Source organism: Parambassis ranga, chromosome 6 (genome assembly GCF_900634625.1).
Source record: "Parambassis ranga chromosome 6, fParRan2.1, whole genome shotgun sequence".
Classification (NCBI taxonomy): domain Eukaryota; kingdom Metazoa; phylum Chordata; class Actinopteri; family Ambassidae; genus Parambassis; species Parambassis ranga.
Window position 1 is genome coordinate 4,494,006 of NC_041027.1, and position 17,057 is coordinate 4,511,062.

Here is a 17,057-nt window from a genome sequence, read left to right on the forward strand (position 1 = left end):
ATTTATCAGACACCGGAGTTACTGGTCTAAAGATGTGTGACATAAATTATTGTGCCAACACACCAAAGTCACACAATAATACAAACAAACTTAAGGACTGAGGCACAGGTTTACTAGCAAATCATTTGTCTCCTCTGACTGAAGTGTCTTGGATTTAAAGAAAATGTAAAGCTTCATTTCCCTATCGAAAAATGCCAGCCGATGGCAATGTAAAGCGCATTGGTTTAAAAAAAAAAAATAAAAATTAATGTGCCGAAAACAAAGTTGTGGGCTCTAAAAGAGGTATGGTTAGAGTTGATACATGCCTGGTTATTGAGCATGGGCTGGTTTGACAACACCTCAGCCTCATCAAGAGCATCAATATGACTTTGACCTTCACTTTCGCCAGTCACAGGCTGAGGATTGAGGACATGGGTTGGGGCTAAGCGGGGCAGGTTGGGGGTTAAGAGTAATGAGGTGCATGGATGGGTGAGCTAAAGCTGGGATTTAAGATTGAGGGTAGAGAATTAAGGGCAGGTGGAGGATAGTGGGGAGACTGTATGTAAGAGCCCAGGTCTAAGCTGGAAGAAAAATGATTTCACATACACATAAAGGGGAAGACCTTCTGTTACATTAAAGTCAGATGGCCTTAATCTGAGCACTGATATTATGGACAAAAATCCCAAACCATGTAAACTAGAGTAAATGTATTCATTCATGTTTTTAAAACTATTATAATTAGTTGAGCTGGTGTTGACAATAAATGAAAAGTGCATATTAGTGCCAAATCCCACCGACAGACATCTGCAGAGGGTCTTTTCCTGCAGCCATGGGAAAATGCCAAGAGCCAAACTTCAAAGCACAAGCGTAATCTAAAATCAAAGAGATATAATTATGCTGATATGATACACGTTTTTTAAGCTCCATCCACATATGAACACATGTATTTTTAATAGCTGTTTAAGTGCTCCACATGAATCCTCAGAGTCCAAAAAAAGGGACCATCTTCAAAATCATTATCATTTTATTATTATGCAAGTTTCAAACATTCCCCGAATTTAGCAAAAACATTGAGTAGAAGCCGGTTGTTTCTTGAGCTGCAATCAACCAAAGTGACAGCTCAAAGCAAACTTTAAAAGAAAGAGGGAATTTAATGCAATACTAGAGGATTTGAATTCTTTGCTCTCTGCAACAAAATCTGTAAGGCCAAAGCTGCACAGCGACAACATAATAATGGGGCTGCCTCCATCGTGACAGCTCATTGCAGTGCAGGCAAGTTTGGATGTTTAAAGGGAGGCAAGGATGAATATTTCTTTTACTTTCCTCTTCTCAAACCATAGGATCAACTCCACAACCTGACAAGAAAACCAGAGAAGAAGAGGGATTGTTTGGTGAAGCCTCCACTTTCACAATGAGGTGGATTTTTTTGTTTTTTGTTTTAGGATTAACAAATACAGAGTTACATAAATGAAATAAATGAATATAATGTATATTCACTCAAGTGTTTGGCAGCTATGTTAGTGCTGTTTCTAAAACTACTTTGAATGACAACAAATCTGACATTCCACACAAAGGATCACACACTCTTTGAAATATCAGTTACTTGCTAAACCTAAAGAGGATAATGTGTGTAGTTTGATCTTTGTATGTTTTTCTTTGAACCCTATTTTGACTTAAAAATTATCTTAATCTCTATCCTCACTCGGGTTTCAGAGAGCTCCCACACTGCAGCCAGAGACCCAATCAGTCCCCTTGTCACAGCTCCAGTCACGGATGGGAGGGATTGATTTCTCATGAGGCATTTGGCAGTGAAAGCCAAGCTGTGAAGAATGAGGAAGTCCAAAATGTCTTACCACCTCTCCACGCCACAGAGCACCAGAGCTCAAGAAAGGCTAACACGATCAGGTCCTACATGTACATGCAGAAAGAAGAGAGGATGACGAGGCATCACAAGGACCTCATTTCCAGATAATTATAGTGGAAGCCAATATGGAGGAAGTGACAGAGAGTTACGCGCCGTTATCTCCTCCGACCTACCCTCTGGGAGGCTTTAACTGCCAATCCTCTCCTACTTTTTAAGTACTGGAGGCGGACTCTGAGAGCAGGCACTCTGAGATGACACGTCTTAAAAAAATGTCCCTCAGAATATCTCATTAAAAGTCTTTGTCATCTCCCCTGAGATACCTCAAACTTGACAAGACGGGACAGGTGAAATCCAATGCCAGTTATGCCTGCAGGAGGCGACCCCAGCAGGATCCACCCAATACTTTTGGATTAACACATGAGAGCTGAGCTGGGGACGACCAGAGAATGTGACCAACCTTAGGGCAGCTGCTCAGAGTGGCAGAGCAAAAGACAAAGAGGCGAGGAAAAAGAAAAGAACAGACAGATCAGCTTTCACTGCTCTTTGTTTTCCTACACTATAGCTAGCAAGACTGGGGCTTTCTCTTTTCAGTCTCCCACCGAGAGAGGAGATGGAGGCCACCCTTTTTCGCCTATGAGAGACCACAGTCCAGCCTGTTGACGTGCCACACACCCAGCCAGGTTAACATGCATCACGTCCCTCTGACACACCATTAACCAGGACAAATCACAGGACCTCAGGGGAGAAGGGAGCTTCCTCCACACAGCCTGATTAAAACATAAGATATATGAGGCATGTACAGAGTGTCTGCATCCATGCTGGGCTGATGACTGACCGAGTATATTCAGACATGCATAAACACACACACATACTGACATTCTGAATTGCTCTAAACAATCTTAATCCCTGCTTTAATGGTGCTTCAGCATTTTCTGTCACCCTGCTCCAGAGGCTGATCACAATCTATAATTAAGGGGGAGATTTGAAAAAGTGTCCTCTCTGTGTTTTTTTTTCTGGGCCCATGTATGTCAGATAGACTTGGGGGTTATGAGAAATGGGGCAGATCAGGACAGCATGTCCCATTTCCAGACCAGTCTGATTTAAAAAACTAACTTTGCTTTGCAGCTCATGCACTCCTATTAAACTATAATAAAATGGGCTGTCAGGAGTCTGCAGGGACTTCTTGCAGACAGCAATGTGCTCCACTTCAACCTAACCTAAAAAAAAAACTTCACCAGAAAAAAGAAATAATACAGTGATTTTATTCCACAATGACTAACTACTTACATGGAGTAGAATTGTGCTCCCAAACAGACATCATGCAAGCAATTATGAAATGCTAACTAAAGGTTAAAAATGATTTGTTATGCCAAAGTTCCATGACAGGCACTTTTCCACTGAACCACCAACCATATCAGGGGCTTTGTTAACTAAGTTATGTAGTTCTTATGCCACTGACACAAGAAGATGGGTGCTCTGGTAATTTCACATTTTTAAAACTCATGTATAGCTTCATTCACACAGTAAATAAGGGTGCCACTATTATTACTACTGATGCTAGTTGTGGGGATACATGAGACTACAGCAGAGACCGAACAATAGAAAACAATGCTTACTGTCTTGTCAGGGTTACACACAGAATAGAGCAGGGCATTTCTGCCGAAACAATTAACATGGTCTTCAGCCTTCCTTTAATTAGTCATACAAACAGAAAGTGCAAAAGGCAATTGTATTTCTGAATTTAGCTGGAACAAGCATTAATTCCACTTAACAATGATTAGCAATAATTTTACAGTTTAGCTGCACACCACAGACACACTATACTTTCTAGTCAGGTGATCCATGCTATGCAAAGCAGATTGGCATCTAAAGGATTAGTTTGCTCTATTGGCTTTGTGTACGAGACATTTTATTCCCACATGTTGTTGTTTAAAGACAAAACTTTACAGGTGCAGGACAGACCTCATCAAGAGAATTCATTTCAGAGGTCAAAGATCACTGCCAGAGGCCGACCAGCGGGTTGAGTTGTCGTGGATAGAAGGCCACCATCATAGGGTCAAAGTGGGAAGAGACAGAAACCCAGGCCAAAAAAGTTTCAAGTTCCTAACATTTTAATTATCATGTTCTCTGTATTATAGCAGTCTGCTGTGTGGGTGAATGTCTAAGTGCGCTACAAATAGATGGTGACTCAGCCAGATTCGTTTATTTCATCTGACTGTAAACCACAGGCTGGAGGAAATGTTACAAAGAAATATTTCATCTATTGCATTATGTCCACATGACATGAGGCCACATGACAAAAATTGTATTATTTATAGAAACAGCTGATCAGTGTTGAAGAGCTTTCAGGAAAGGACAGTGATAAAAGTGAGCTAAAAACATAAATACATCTTAGCTGTTAACCATGGTAAAATTATTTGATGAAGCTCAGACACAAGGAGAGTGGATGAGAAGGCACATAACACAGCCAAAGGATAACTTCCCCATTGTGTGATCACACTGGCAGTAGTAAGAGCAAGGAAGAGTAACATGGCTGACAGACCTTTATCCATAAATGGCTTTTTTTTTTTCTTTTTTCCAAAATTTCCGAGCACCCCCACATATCTGTGGCCGGAACCACAGCAATGGCTCCAGTTTCCATCTCAAGGGAGGGTGGAGGAGAGTTCAGACAACAGCTCACGAGACCTGCCTGAGGCTACTCACACACCAGCTACGGCTGCTCCACAGTTGGCTCGGCCCTACTTCTGCTGCAAACCCACAATGAGTCTTTATTGTGTGAGGCTGATAAGCTGAGAGCTGAGACCATGGGAAACTCTTTCTTGTCTTCTCTGTGCTACTAAAATCTGCATTGACCACATAAAACATCTTGGAGTGTCCACAAGCAGCAAGACACTTTTATATTTTCAAATCAAACACAGTGGTAGCTTCTTGACTTGTAGCTACAATATAATCAATCAGGTGCACAGACACAATGGAGTTGAGGCCTTCAGTTGACATTTTATTGACTGCTGCTTTTTATAACAACCCACAAATTTTACCTCAGGCCAGAATCCCATTATGGTCTGCCAGCCCTCAAGGGGTGGTCTTTGGCTATTGATAAGGAGGGCACCAGGGACAATGCCTGCTTCCCTCAGGTCGCGAGGTCAAGGTAGAAGAAAAGGAAACGGGGGAGGGGACAAGGAGGAGTTGCAGAATCAGTAAATTAAACTTCTGTTCATCAGTGTTACGGGTGGATGGGAAGAAAGTAGGTGGAAGAAAGAATTGTTTTAGAAAGATGTGTAAAACTTTACACTTACAGTACACATTTATCAGACTATTTGTATAGTTGTGTTTAAAAAAGTCTGAAGCAGCTTTGTAGATGGAATCAGGACGTTGGGTGTGCCTGACAAGACAAATTCAGGGGAGGCAAAGTTTCATATAACATGAGATAATAACACTGTGAGTTTCTAACTAACTAGCTTGAGTTTTATATTGACTTTATTCACATTATTATATAAGAACATTATATAAGAACATTTTTTTCAATACAGCAACTCACTAATATAATTGGCTTGTCTTTGACAGGTGCAGGAAATATGGCGAACATTAGACGAACACAGACAAGGCTCGACCTGCCAGAAAAACATTATTTGTCATTGCTGCCAAACGTTTGATTGTTTTGAATTATTTCAGGAAAGCTGGATAGGCTGCCAGCTAAACAGTCAAAAGTACAAACCTATAATGGCACAAGTAAGGGCTCAGGATCAGCTTGTTTCTAGGAGACAGCAACAACTTTTTAAATGAAGCATTTCTTATCATGTTTATGTCTCGGTGCTCTAATAACGTCAAAATATTGCACAAAACCTTGCCTGAATTTAGGCAAAGATTTGGAACAAACTGGAAGTTTTTTTTATTTCTCTCTCTCATTACCCAACAAGAGCGTATAACACCATAAATGTACGGTAATCAGTACCACAACCAAATCACAGAGGTTATTATAACAGATTATGTCTGTCTGTCCAACCTTTGTCGCAGAAAAGAAAAGGCCAATGTCACATTGTTTAAGTGAACACAGGAAACGAGAACCAGCAGTAGACTTAACTTATAGAATGTTTACACTTGTCTTAAAAAGCTTTCACCAACACTAACCACGTAAACGGCTTACATCCGGCAGATAAATCGGCCGAACACACACACAGACGCAGATTAGAACAAGTCGACCAAGTCAGAGCTTATGACCTCCGCCTTTACTTATTCCTGCACTGACCTCATACTATCCTCCCCATCCCCCAATCTCCTTCCACCTAATCCAGCCCTACTGGGTGGTAGGCAGCAGCCTGGCCCGATGGTCAAACTGTGTCTGTCTGCTTCCTGTCTGTCCATCTGCCGGGCCTCAGCGGTGTTTCAAAAAGAATTAAAGTATTTCAGAAAGTAGCCAAAATCTCCCCAAATCCCCCTTCAACATCCCCATTATTTCACTTTCACCCCCTTGGTTTAAATTACCTTTTTACTTTCTCTAAGAATAGTCCCATTCCATTTACACCCTGCACTTCCTATTAGCTAGTGCAGCATGGCAACACACTAAACCTCATCCAGCTCATTACCAGGCACTGAAGGGTTTCTTCTCCATGTGAGGCAAACGCTAGCAGCACAACATGGCATTAGCCGTAAAAAAGTGTTCTGAGTCAGCCTCAGTCGGGGTCACACCGCTGTGGGTTGGATTTGATCCTTTCTGGGAAGAAATTGAATTAGGTGCTGGGAACAAGTGAAGACAATATACCAGGCTACTTGTTTTGCCATCAACTGGAACAGTGCTACATGAATGCCAGCCGGTTTGGTTGGTTTTCTGGGAGGACACGGGGACATGGATAGGGGTCGGGGGTTGCAGTAACATCCCGGTGGCCTTTGTGGCTACAATGAAAAACACAGCAGGGAATGTGAAGCCTTACTTGAGCTCAGCAGAGTTTATTAAAACTACAAAAAGGGTGAGTGGCCACAGATGGTGCTGTCAATAACAATTCACCCAGCCCTGCAAATGCACACTCGTGCACAAACGCCACACCCAGAACCATACCGCTGTGTGGAAACACACGACAGACCCACACACACAGTTATGGCAGGAGGAGCAGTAAAAACAGATGGTAAGCGTGTGAATGGATGTGTGATGCTGTGGAGAAGTGCTCCTGGAGGCGCTAAGAATTCCATTAGTCTTTCAACCTTTAACTCCCAACAACACCTTGGAGAAGATGGAGTGTCAACGATTCAAGGGTCCACAGCAGAGTATAAGCTACAACTTAACTACTGCAGGAAATCTGTATGTTTGCTTTATGTTAAAGATTGACTTGAGGTGAGGAAGAGAGAGAGAGAGGCAGAAGTAGATATACAGCAAGCACACACAGGGGAGCACCTCATGACATGACTCCAGCATGGTGTTAATGGGACAAAATTTGGCCATCACACGAAGGTCAGTGTATACTGACAGCTGGGTTTGGAAGCACTCACTCAAAACTGACAATATTTACCAAGCAAGAGGGGAAAGGTGACACAGGAGTCTGCTGCTGCTCTGATTTTTATTTTAATTCAATTTTTAAGTCTCTTCAGACACAAAGCCAATATTACAATTAAGCATCAGTTCCTACCACATATATGTGGTGGTGTTTAGTAAATGAAGGGCGCAACTCACATCTGAAAGGCAAACAAAGACACTGAGGACCACCACACCAACATGGACGAATGAGGGGGATGGGCCTTAACTTTCAAAATAAGTGATGCAAAAAAAAGGAAGCCTAAAGAATTTAAAGAAAGAAAACACACAGCTTCAGCCTGAAGTGGTGAAGTCCGAGGACAGATTGGATTTATTTCACTAAAAACCATGACAGATCTAAAGTTACAGTTTTGTCATGGGATCCATTGATTTCACATATGTGCAACATCTGGTCAGTGATCAACATACATGTACATCCTGTGCCATACAACTGGTTAACTATGAGTGATGGACTTTTCATCACCTTTTACAACCAGACCTATTCTGTTCATTTGAAAGATAATCAAGACCATACCCCCTCAGAGCAGTTTCCTGCCTTTAATTCCCCTGCATATGGACACAGATTGGTGCACCCTCTTTGAGTATGCAGGGGGCAGGGCTCCAATTTCAAACAGCAGTAAAGGCAGGTCAAAGGGGGTAGCCTTTATGATGATCCAAGAGAGGACCCCTGTCAAAGGCTCAAGGGGTCCTGCCATCTGATTCACAACCCCCCCCCCCCCCCCCCAGGCCACAAAAAGCAAGCCAAAGTCTCCCAACAAACCAGCACCATGAGAAAACATGGCAGTGCTGCCCTGCCCCACCAGGAACAGCGGCACACAGAGAATGCCAGCATACCACTGTCTTAACCCAATCTTCTTAATGTTTTTGTTTTTCCAAAACAAGCGGACTCTTGATGTAGATGCCAATTCAAAGCAATTAGCAAAAATTAAATCCCAGTGCAACAGAACTTTTTCAATAACAGGATAATTTCCTCCAATTGCCAAAAAAGACACCCATTTTCATTTCTTCTGTGGGAGGAAAAAAGCCTGTTGGAGGGTACTTAAGAAGTGAATGTCAGCTGAATGACAATCCAGCCCTGAGAACAGTCAGTGAATGTCAGCCATCACAGGAAGGCTTTCAGACAGTCACCATAGAAAACTACATTAAATACCTCACATCTACTGACTCAAATAGCAACCGCACTCTGCACACAGTTGCCATCATAAGAGTGCGGATATAAATAAGAATGATTCTAAGGAGGGAAAAATGTTGGTGTAAATATGCATAGCTGCTGGATGATGGCAGATGATGATGGTGCATTTGTCTCCAAAATCTGAGCAGAGGGGCTTCAGCCAACAGATCAGTGTGGTTATGTAAGATCAAGTAGAACTGGCTGCCATACATTTGTGAACATATTGTGAAAATTAGACAAAGCTGTGAAACACTGAGGATCAAACATCAGCCCAGGCAGTTTTCTGGGCTGCTTGTCGTTCTGCTTCTTGAGCGATCACTGTGTGCTCACCAGAATCTGCCTCTGGCTGTCACAGGTCCTCTGCATATGTGATCCACATCATTATCACTGCAAACTCATAAAAAGGCTTTACTGCTGCACATTTACTGAATGCAGAAAAGCACACAAATGTAGTAAACCTTACTAAGCATTTTCTTCCAGTGCTAATTACTCATATCCTAATATGCCTGGCAGCTATGCTTCCAAAACAAACTGGGTGCCATGTGACCTACTAAAAGACTTTGATTGTTGTCAAAAGTTTTGGATGATAAATTAATCTGACCCTACTGCGTGGGAAAAAGCTAAGCTAAATTTAGCAAACATCCTCCAAAATGCCTCTGTCTAAAATCATTTTAATTGATAAACAAGAATGTAACATTCAAAATATAAGCCTTACAATGTTAAAAGAACAATACAGGAGTATTTACAATATATGACAAGCTTCACTGCATTAGAATTAGAATTCTGCACCTTCAACACACCTGAACATTTGATTTACTGTGACACCTGCGTTTCTATCATGCAACAGCTATTCTCAGCAGCATCAGGTTGCTGTTATTATCCCAACAGGCTCTGCATGACAAATGGGAGGCTTCGTCATGTCTTGTTCAGCTTCCCCTTACAACTGTGCATCATCCTCTATTACAGGGCCAAAAGCCCTTAGTCACTCTCATAGTTAAAAAAAGAAAGGGGTCCTGAAACATTCTTTGTAAATGAGAGCTTGTGCTCAGCCACATGCAATAATTCCTCAAACAGCACTAGCCTCTTCTCTACCACCCCCTCTATTAAAACCCCCCACCACACCGACCTCTGCTAACCCTCCCTTTTTTCTCAGGATTTAAGGTTGGATACGGGGACGTGAATAGGTGGTATTTGAGCACTAAAGAACAGAGCTGTTTGGCTGGGGCCCAAATCCCCATGGTTACCCTGGAGCAGCAACTGCTTCTTCCTGTGTCAGTCTGTCTGGGAATAAAGCACCTCTGCTCTGCATGCATGAGGAAGAGACTTGAAGGAGACAAGATGAGTTAGGGTGGCACCAAAATATTGTGCTGCACACTTTTGTACCTAAATCAGAACATGTGTGCATGGGTGGGTGGATGGGGGGTTTACAGAGAACAGTAGAAGCACATGCAACAGGTTCTTCTTTAGTGCCTCTGAGCAACACACTGAATCTTAATACATGTGTGGACTTGTGTTTTTGTAGTTGCATAATCCCGCTGTAATACTGTGGGAACAATCTATCACACCAGCTGAGTGAAAGTAAGAAAAGTAACAGGTTGTCAGCATAACAAGACGCACATTACATGCCTCAGATTATTTGATAGGCTTTCCATATATGCTGCTGAGCACTTTCATTGGCTTACACATGCAAAACAACACACATCTGAAAGCTCCAGAACTATTACAGGCTTTTATTTTGCTAATTGCATCCATCCTATTGTCATGCTGCCGAGGTTCAACTGCAGGAGGCCTGTGAGCAATTCTACTACGAGTAGAGCTATACTGTTAAGTTTACCTGGCAGTAAATGCCTGCAGAAAAGCATATATGATAACTTTTAAAATCATCCCAGGCTATGACTCATGCAGGTACAGATGAACTAGCCTGGTCCCCACTAGTCTTCCTCCTTCCACCCCCTCTGCCCTTACCTTTGACTTGACTCTCATACTCCGCGATGATTTCTTTATCCTTTTTGAACCTCGGCGTGGACATTTTCCGTCTTCCTGTGCCCGAAGCTTGTTGTAAACTTCTTACGAAAACTGTTTGTCAACAAGCGGCTCCCCTATAGCAGCCGACGCATCCCACACAGGACGTGGAAAAATGAACGCCAGAGGAAAAGGGAGGAAGCGCGACAAAAATGATTTACCTCTGCAAAAAGAGGACTTGAAGCAAGAAGGGGGGAAAAGCTTAGTACTTCATTGTTCCGCTTCCCTCTGGATAAACGGTGGATACACACACACATACACAGCAGAGCCAATCCGCAATCCTTTTCCAACCAATGAATCCTCCTTCAACTATCAGAGCAGTCTGCACGGCGCAACAGCACTGCTGCCGCTACTCCCACCACAGAAGAAGAAAAACAATCACGCAAGTTTCAGGATCTCCGCGGTGGGGTTTTCACACAAGTACTGCCAACAACGGGATTGAAAGTCCGACTCCAAGCGTGAGTGTGTGCGCTTTTTTCGTAGTGGTTTCCACACACACACACACACACACACGCACGCACACTTCCCCTCCTCTCCGCTTTTGCTCGCTCTCTCCCTCGACGGTTCCTCTCTCCCCCCTTCCCCTAACTCCCAGCAGGCTCTGAGGCAGGCAGGGCAGGCTGACTGCAGCACACCGCAGCTGGAGGCAGGCCGGCAGGCACGGAGAGGAGAGAGAGGGAGGGATCAGCTAGTGGACACCAGTGGACTGACACTCCTGTTCCCAAATCTGAAAGCACTTTGTCCATATGAGTCAACCAACCATCACAGACTACTTATACTAAGTTGCAATTAAAACTACTACATATGTAGACTTATATCATAAATTCTGGATATATGTGTAAACTTTGTCAGTGTTTACAAAAGTAGACATCAACTACAGCCTCAGCTTAGTATACAAAATAACAATTAAAACACTATATTTTGCAGATAGCACCTTTATTTTGCTCACTTACGTTACATTGAAAAGTAAAAGTTGCCCATTCAATTTCTCTCAACATTTTAGCTGACATGCATCCACTGAACTTTACCAGGTACACAGCGCCCTCTGCAGGCAGAATAAACGCAAGCATATTCCAAACATTTCCATTTTATTTCATTGCACCGTCAAAAAAACACCCATGCAGCACAGAACAGAAATAAATATTTTTTTCATCAGGTTCTTTCCTCCACATGTTACAACCAACAGCACCCATTTGCAAGCTGCTCAAGTCAAAATCATATGTACCTTTTCAAACATTATAATGTCATTCTACGCACAATGTTTAGTGTTTTTTCTAAAAAACTCACAGTTTTATGTACACACAAACAGAGATATAAAACACACTCAAATTAAAATCAGAGCATTATAGTGTAAAGGCAGCTTATGTCTATAAATGCCTGTACATTCCAATATTGTAAACATTTAAATGATAAATATCCAGAAACGTTCCTGACTAAGTAATGGCAGCTTTAAAACTTGGCTACATACACAAATGGTTATAAAATAACGATCTGCACCAGAACATATCACTGAACATCACCAGGTTCACTACGTCAGTAGTACATCACTTTTCGCTACAGACCACATAATAAATTAATGAAACGTTTAATGTTACCCCCTGTCGATATTTAAAAGCACCAAAGTCAGCCATTTTTGAAGAAAGTCTCCTCAATGACTTCAGTGAACCTCTCCTTCATCTGCTGGCGGAAGCTGGAGTACCACTCCAGCAGCCTCCTCCTCCTGTCCACCCTCTGCTCCTGGGTCATACCCCTCTCCCTCTCCAGGATGGCCGGCAGTTCCTTCCAGTTGCTAATGAAGATAAAGGGAGCTCCTGCAGCTTTAAGCAGACGTAGAGGGGAGCTGGATCCTGCTGCGCAGCTCCCAGGTGTCAGTACATCTTCCACCACAGGCACTGAGCCATAAGAGCAGGCTTCATAGATGCGGTAACACTCTGTGTTGATGCCAACTGGGCAGAGAGTCAGCTCGCTTTGGGCCAGAGCTGTCTGATAGCGTCTCAGACTGTCTGCTGTCTCCTGAGGGAGCCACCTGATATATGGAGGGAGAAGAGGATAGCTAAGCCAATACTGTACTAAATATCATACATATATATATTTCTGTATGAATCCATTAAGACGAGTCATAGTTATCTCACCTCAGCTCCATTTAAATTCAAAACAATACATTTAAATCTATGCTTAGAGTAGCCTGACAAACATGGCTACAGATTTTTTCAGATATAAAATATGCAGGCTGTAAATCATGATAATAATATACTGAAGCAAGAGTAAAAAGTCTTGTTACATACTGCAAAAGATTTTTTGATTAGGAAGCAGTTTCTAATCAATGTCACACAAGTCCCTAAAATAATACGTTTCAGTGTCTGAAACAGTGTCTTAGACCCCAGATGACTTTTCATAAGCAATGGTTTACCATGCTTTCAAACACAATTACAATATAAATAGAATATGCATAAAGAAGCCATCAATGAAAAGATATAACAAGGAAACAAATAACAGCAATCAAAACATTAATACTGATGACTTACTTCTCTCTGGCAGCAGTGATGCATTCTGTTTCCAGACCAGATTGTTTCAGCACATGCATGAGTGTTTCTCTGGAGGAATTTTTGTAAACAGTTCCTAAGAAATTGCAGAGGTATGGCCGGTTGGAGGTAATTAACTGAGTATTAGGCCGGATCAGAGGAAACTGCCGGTATCTATACAGAGACAAAAAACAAAGCAATATGTTAAAAAAAAGTGTTAATAAAAGTGTCAGACAGTTTTTGTATGTAGTATTGTACATATATGTTTAACACATAAACAAAACACTTCCACAAGATTACATACGTGGCAACACCAAGAGGCCACTGGAAGACGTCCTTGTCATTAACCCAGGGGCTGTCATACACGACAAACAGCAAGTCCACAAAGCCTCCGTTTCTTTTTAAGAGGGGGGCGATCCAGTCGTTGTTGCAGTGCTCATTGCCAAGCAGGACAACAGCCACATGAGACACTGTATGGGAATGAACCAGAGCTTGGACATGCTCCAGCCACCGTGTGGAGTACGAGACTTTTTGTTGCTCACGACCATTTAGAACCAGAACCAGGGTGTTCATATCCAGAGGGACGTGACCTTGCACTACAGCAGGACCAGTATAGAAACTGAAGACAAAGAGGTAAGAGGGAAAGCGGAAGAATGAGTCAACATGATGGTGCATGGTTGGGTTTTTAAACCTTCCATCTGTAACCTGTTACCTGAAATCAATCTTTCCTGACTGTAGCTCCCCTTCTCTCCATTGTGCTACCTTGTCAGTAGGGTTGAGGGGTCCTTCTAAAATATGCTCCCAAAGATACAGACCTGAAGAGAAAAGAATATTTAAATACAAAGTAGTTGCAAAATGTGCAGTGTCACCACTACAGTGTAAATCCGAAGCTAATCATAACAATTTACTTCTTAATATTGGATGCAGTTCTTCCTCAATGGCTGCCAAACATTTATTTTTAATAAAGGTTTACTGAACATGTATGTGCGATTACATGTATTTTTACACCTTATAACAATGAAATGCTTTAATTCCAGCTGGAACATCTATTTTTTTATTCATTATTTTTTTTAGGTAAAGGAGGAGGGATGTTTGGTTCTCCTAAATGATTTAATATGAATAAAAAAATTATTAAAAACCAAGTTAATTTATTTACACATTTCAAATGCAATTTAAGCATTTTAAACTTGTAAACAAAATATAGAAATAATGACATTTTCACATTAAAAACAAAAAACAAACCAACATGGCTGTATATAGCGTATCATTGCCTGTTTCTCATGACAGCACAGACCTCCCCTGCAGGTTTAGACATCTTACTGTATAAATTATGAATTACCTATGGCAGCTTTCCCCCAGATTTGGACCTTATGTCTTTTGGGTTTGTTCTTGTCAATCTTGGCCATGTGTTGTTTGAACGCCTCTCTCTTTTTGTTCAACGCAGAGTTGTATTCCACCTGTTCATCCTCCCACGGATTCCATTCATCTGCAAGAAATGGAGCAACGCCATCTCTGACACCACCTGCAAACATAATCACAATGCCCATCCAAATTATTATCACGTCCATTCTTTAGGTCGTTATATATACTTTCTAAGAATTAATTTATGCTTTTGCGGCCTTTTCACAACAAAGCCGAGATAACGGTTGTGCTCAGTGATTTACCCGATGGAGCTCCTGTCTCTTTTTTCACCACCCTGTGAACGCGGGAGATTACTTTGGTACTAAAAAAAACATTGTATGCAGCATAAAGTGAAAATGCCACATATGCAAAAATAATGAGAAGAAAGAGTTTTCTTTTTGGTATTTTCATTTTTCTTCTCTTTTTCTTTTTTTCTCAGGTTACCATTCTGTTAGCTCGTCTCATTATTTTTTGTGCGAGGACCCTTGTTTACATCACAAGGACCCGTGGACAAAGCTGTCTAGAGAAATGCCTGTACTATATAAGACGGCGTTTCATATGTATTTGTAGTTTCTCTGATCTGCTATCAAGTCAATTAAATTAATTAAATTAAAAATCAATTTAAAAACTGTATATTGATCAACATTTTACAGATACATAAAAAACGAGATCTATTACGAGGAGAAAAACATACATGGATTCACCGGTTTACAGGCAATGAGGAACGTTTTGCACGCAGAAAGCGTTTCTCGCTGGCAGAATACAGTGGTGCACGCAAGTTTTGTACACGCAAGGTCGTGTACCCACCTGCGGGGTTGAAGTCTTTACAGTTTGGGCTAAGATGATGTCTTTAGCTGGTCGTACCGGGGCTGTCGCCCCGTACCTTAAGGCAACAAAACACACCTTTACAAACCTGGTTCTGCCTGGAGGCAAGGAGCTGGTTGCTGTTGCTGGTAAGGCCTAATGACGGACGTTAGCCGGACAGACATGTAACCGCAGCTACTTTCGTCTTTCGAGTGGCGTAGTCTAATGATAAAAGTAAACACACTGGTACCTCGCCGAACAATTGACATTTTCAGTGTAAAATAGTATGCGAATCTGATATTTCTTAAAGGTTAGCCTCATACTTTGTAGTGAACGATTGCTATTGCCTAACAGCTTGCTATGGCTAACGGGACGTAGCAAAGTGAAATCTTTGACCTGAGGTTAATCTATCAGTGGTAGGCAAGGAGGAGAAAACAAGACAGATATCAACAGAACGTCATTTAAAGCTTGTCTACATTATTTGTAATAATAAATGTGAACTTTAAACACTACCATATTTTGTTAAATGTGCTGTCATAGCTAACCCTAACATTACCTAAATTTGTTTTTGGTTTGAAAGTTATTATCAACATGGGCTTTGGGAAATTTGTTTATCTTACAGTTTTTATACAAATTGCATAAAACAGGTATTGGAGAATGATGGAAATGATAATCTTTTATAAGTAGATGCCATTCTTTTTTATTTTTGTCTATACATTTTTTTTATATATCCATATAAACCCAGATTCAGACCCTGGCTGAAGGGTTTCTCTGGTTTCAATAATTTGATAAATGTCTGTTTATTAACAATGGCTAAAACCGTATTGACTTTGTTAAAAAAAAAAGTATAAAAACATTCACAGTATGCTTAAAGAATAGACCAGGTATCATAAGAAATACAGGACAAAGAGCCACAATGGTAATTTTAGTTGAAATTGGATGCTGTCTATGTACTCATCTGCTGCACCATGTCTTCCTTCATTACAGCTCCTGCAGGAACCCGCCTTGCCCACACAGACATCAAGATTCCTGACTTTTCAGACTACCGTCGGCCTGAGGTCACAGACCCCAGCAAGTCCTCCCAAGACAGCAGTGAGGGCAGAAGAGTGTTCTCCTACCTGGTGACTGGGTCTACTGCTGTGGTGGGCGTCTATGCTGCCAAGACGGTGGTCACCCAGTTTGTCTCATCCATGAGTGCATCAGCTGATGTCCTGGCTTTATCAAAGATTGAGATCAAGCTGGGTGACATCCCAGAAGGCAAAAATGTCACCTTCAAGTGGAGAGGGAAGCCCCTATTTGTCCGTCACCGCACAGAGAAAGAAATTGCTACAGAGGCAGCCGTGAATCTCTCAGAGCTGCGAGATCCCCAGCATGACAAAGATAGAGTGCTGAACCCTGAGTGGGTCATTGTTCTTGGTGTGTGCACCCACCTGGGTTGTGTGCCCATTGCTAATGCTGGAGACTTTGGGGGGTACTACTGTCCTTGCCATGGTTCCCACTATGATGCTTCAGGAAGAATAAGGAAGGGACCTGCTCCTCTTAACCTGGAGGTTCCCTACTATGAGTTCCCTGATGATGACACAGTCGTGGTGGGATAAATACTCAAGCTTTGTCTCAGTTCATCTCTGTAATAAGTGTTTTTAGATGTCTCTTAGTGAGAGTTGGAGTGGCACAAAAAAGCGTATTAATAAAGTTCTATTTAAGTGTTATTATTGAGTTAAAGTATGTCTTCACTGATGTTTTTCTTAACTTCATCCTTTACCCTGATGT

The 17,057-nt window shown here is 41.8% G+C and overlaps 3 protein-coding genes across 7 annotated transcripts in view; 1 reads left to right on the forward strand and 2 right to left on the reverse strand.

Moving 5' to 3' along the window:
* srgap1a (SLIT-ROBO Rho GTPase activating protein 1a) overlaps positions 1–11,124 on the reverse strand; it is a 66,995-nt gene extending 55,871 nt beyond the window's left edge. For all 5 annotated transcript variants that reach the window (XM_028408503.1, XM_028408502.1, XM_028408501.1 and 2 more), the window contains exon 1: positions 10,504–11,124. In XM_028408503.1, coding sequence (XP_028264304.1) covers positions 10,504–10,567 — 64 coding nt within the window. In that variant the 5' untranslated portion in view covers positions 10,568–11,124. The remainder of the gene's footprint in view (positions 1–10,503) is intronic.
* Positions 11,125–11,631: 507 nt separating this feature from the next.
* On the reverse strand, positions 11,632–14,964 carry rxylt1 (ribitol xylosyltransferase 1). Its single transcript, XM_028408151.1, has 6 exons — positions 14,747–14,964; positions 14,422–14,604; positions 13,795–13,897; positions 13,387–13,701; positions 13,086–13,256; positions 11,632–12,586 (listed from the first exon to the last, which is right to left on the reverse strand). Exons 1-6 carry the CDS (start codon positions 14,892–14,894, stop codon positions 12,184–12,186), a joined length of 1,323 nt encoding a protein of 440 aa, XP_028263952.1. The 5' UTR covers positions 14,895–14,964; the 3' UTR covers positions 11,632–12,183.
* Positions 14,965–15,208: 244 nt separating this feature from the next.
* On the forward strand, positions 15,209–17,009 carry LOC114437236 (cytochrome b-c1 complex subunit Rieske, mitochondrial-like). Its single transcript, XM_028407800.1, has 2 exons — positions 15,209–15,436; positions 16,275–17,009. The coding sequence occupies exons 1-2, from the start codon at positions 15,325–15,327 to the stop codon at positions 16,883–16,885; spliced, it is 723 nt and encodes a 240-aa protein (XP_028263601.1). The 5' UTR covers positions 15,209–15,324; the 3' UTR covers positions 16,886–17,009.
* The last annotated feature ends 48 nt before the right edge of the window (positions 17,010–17,057 follow it).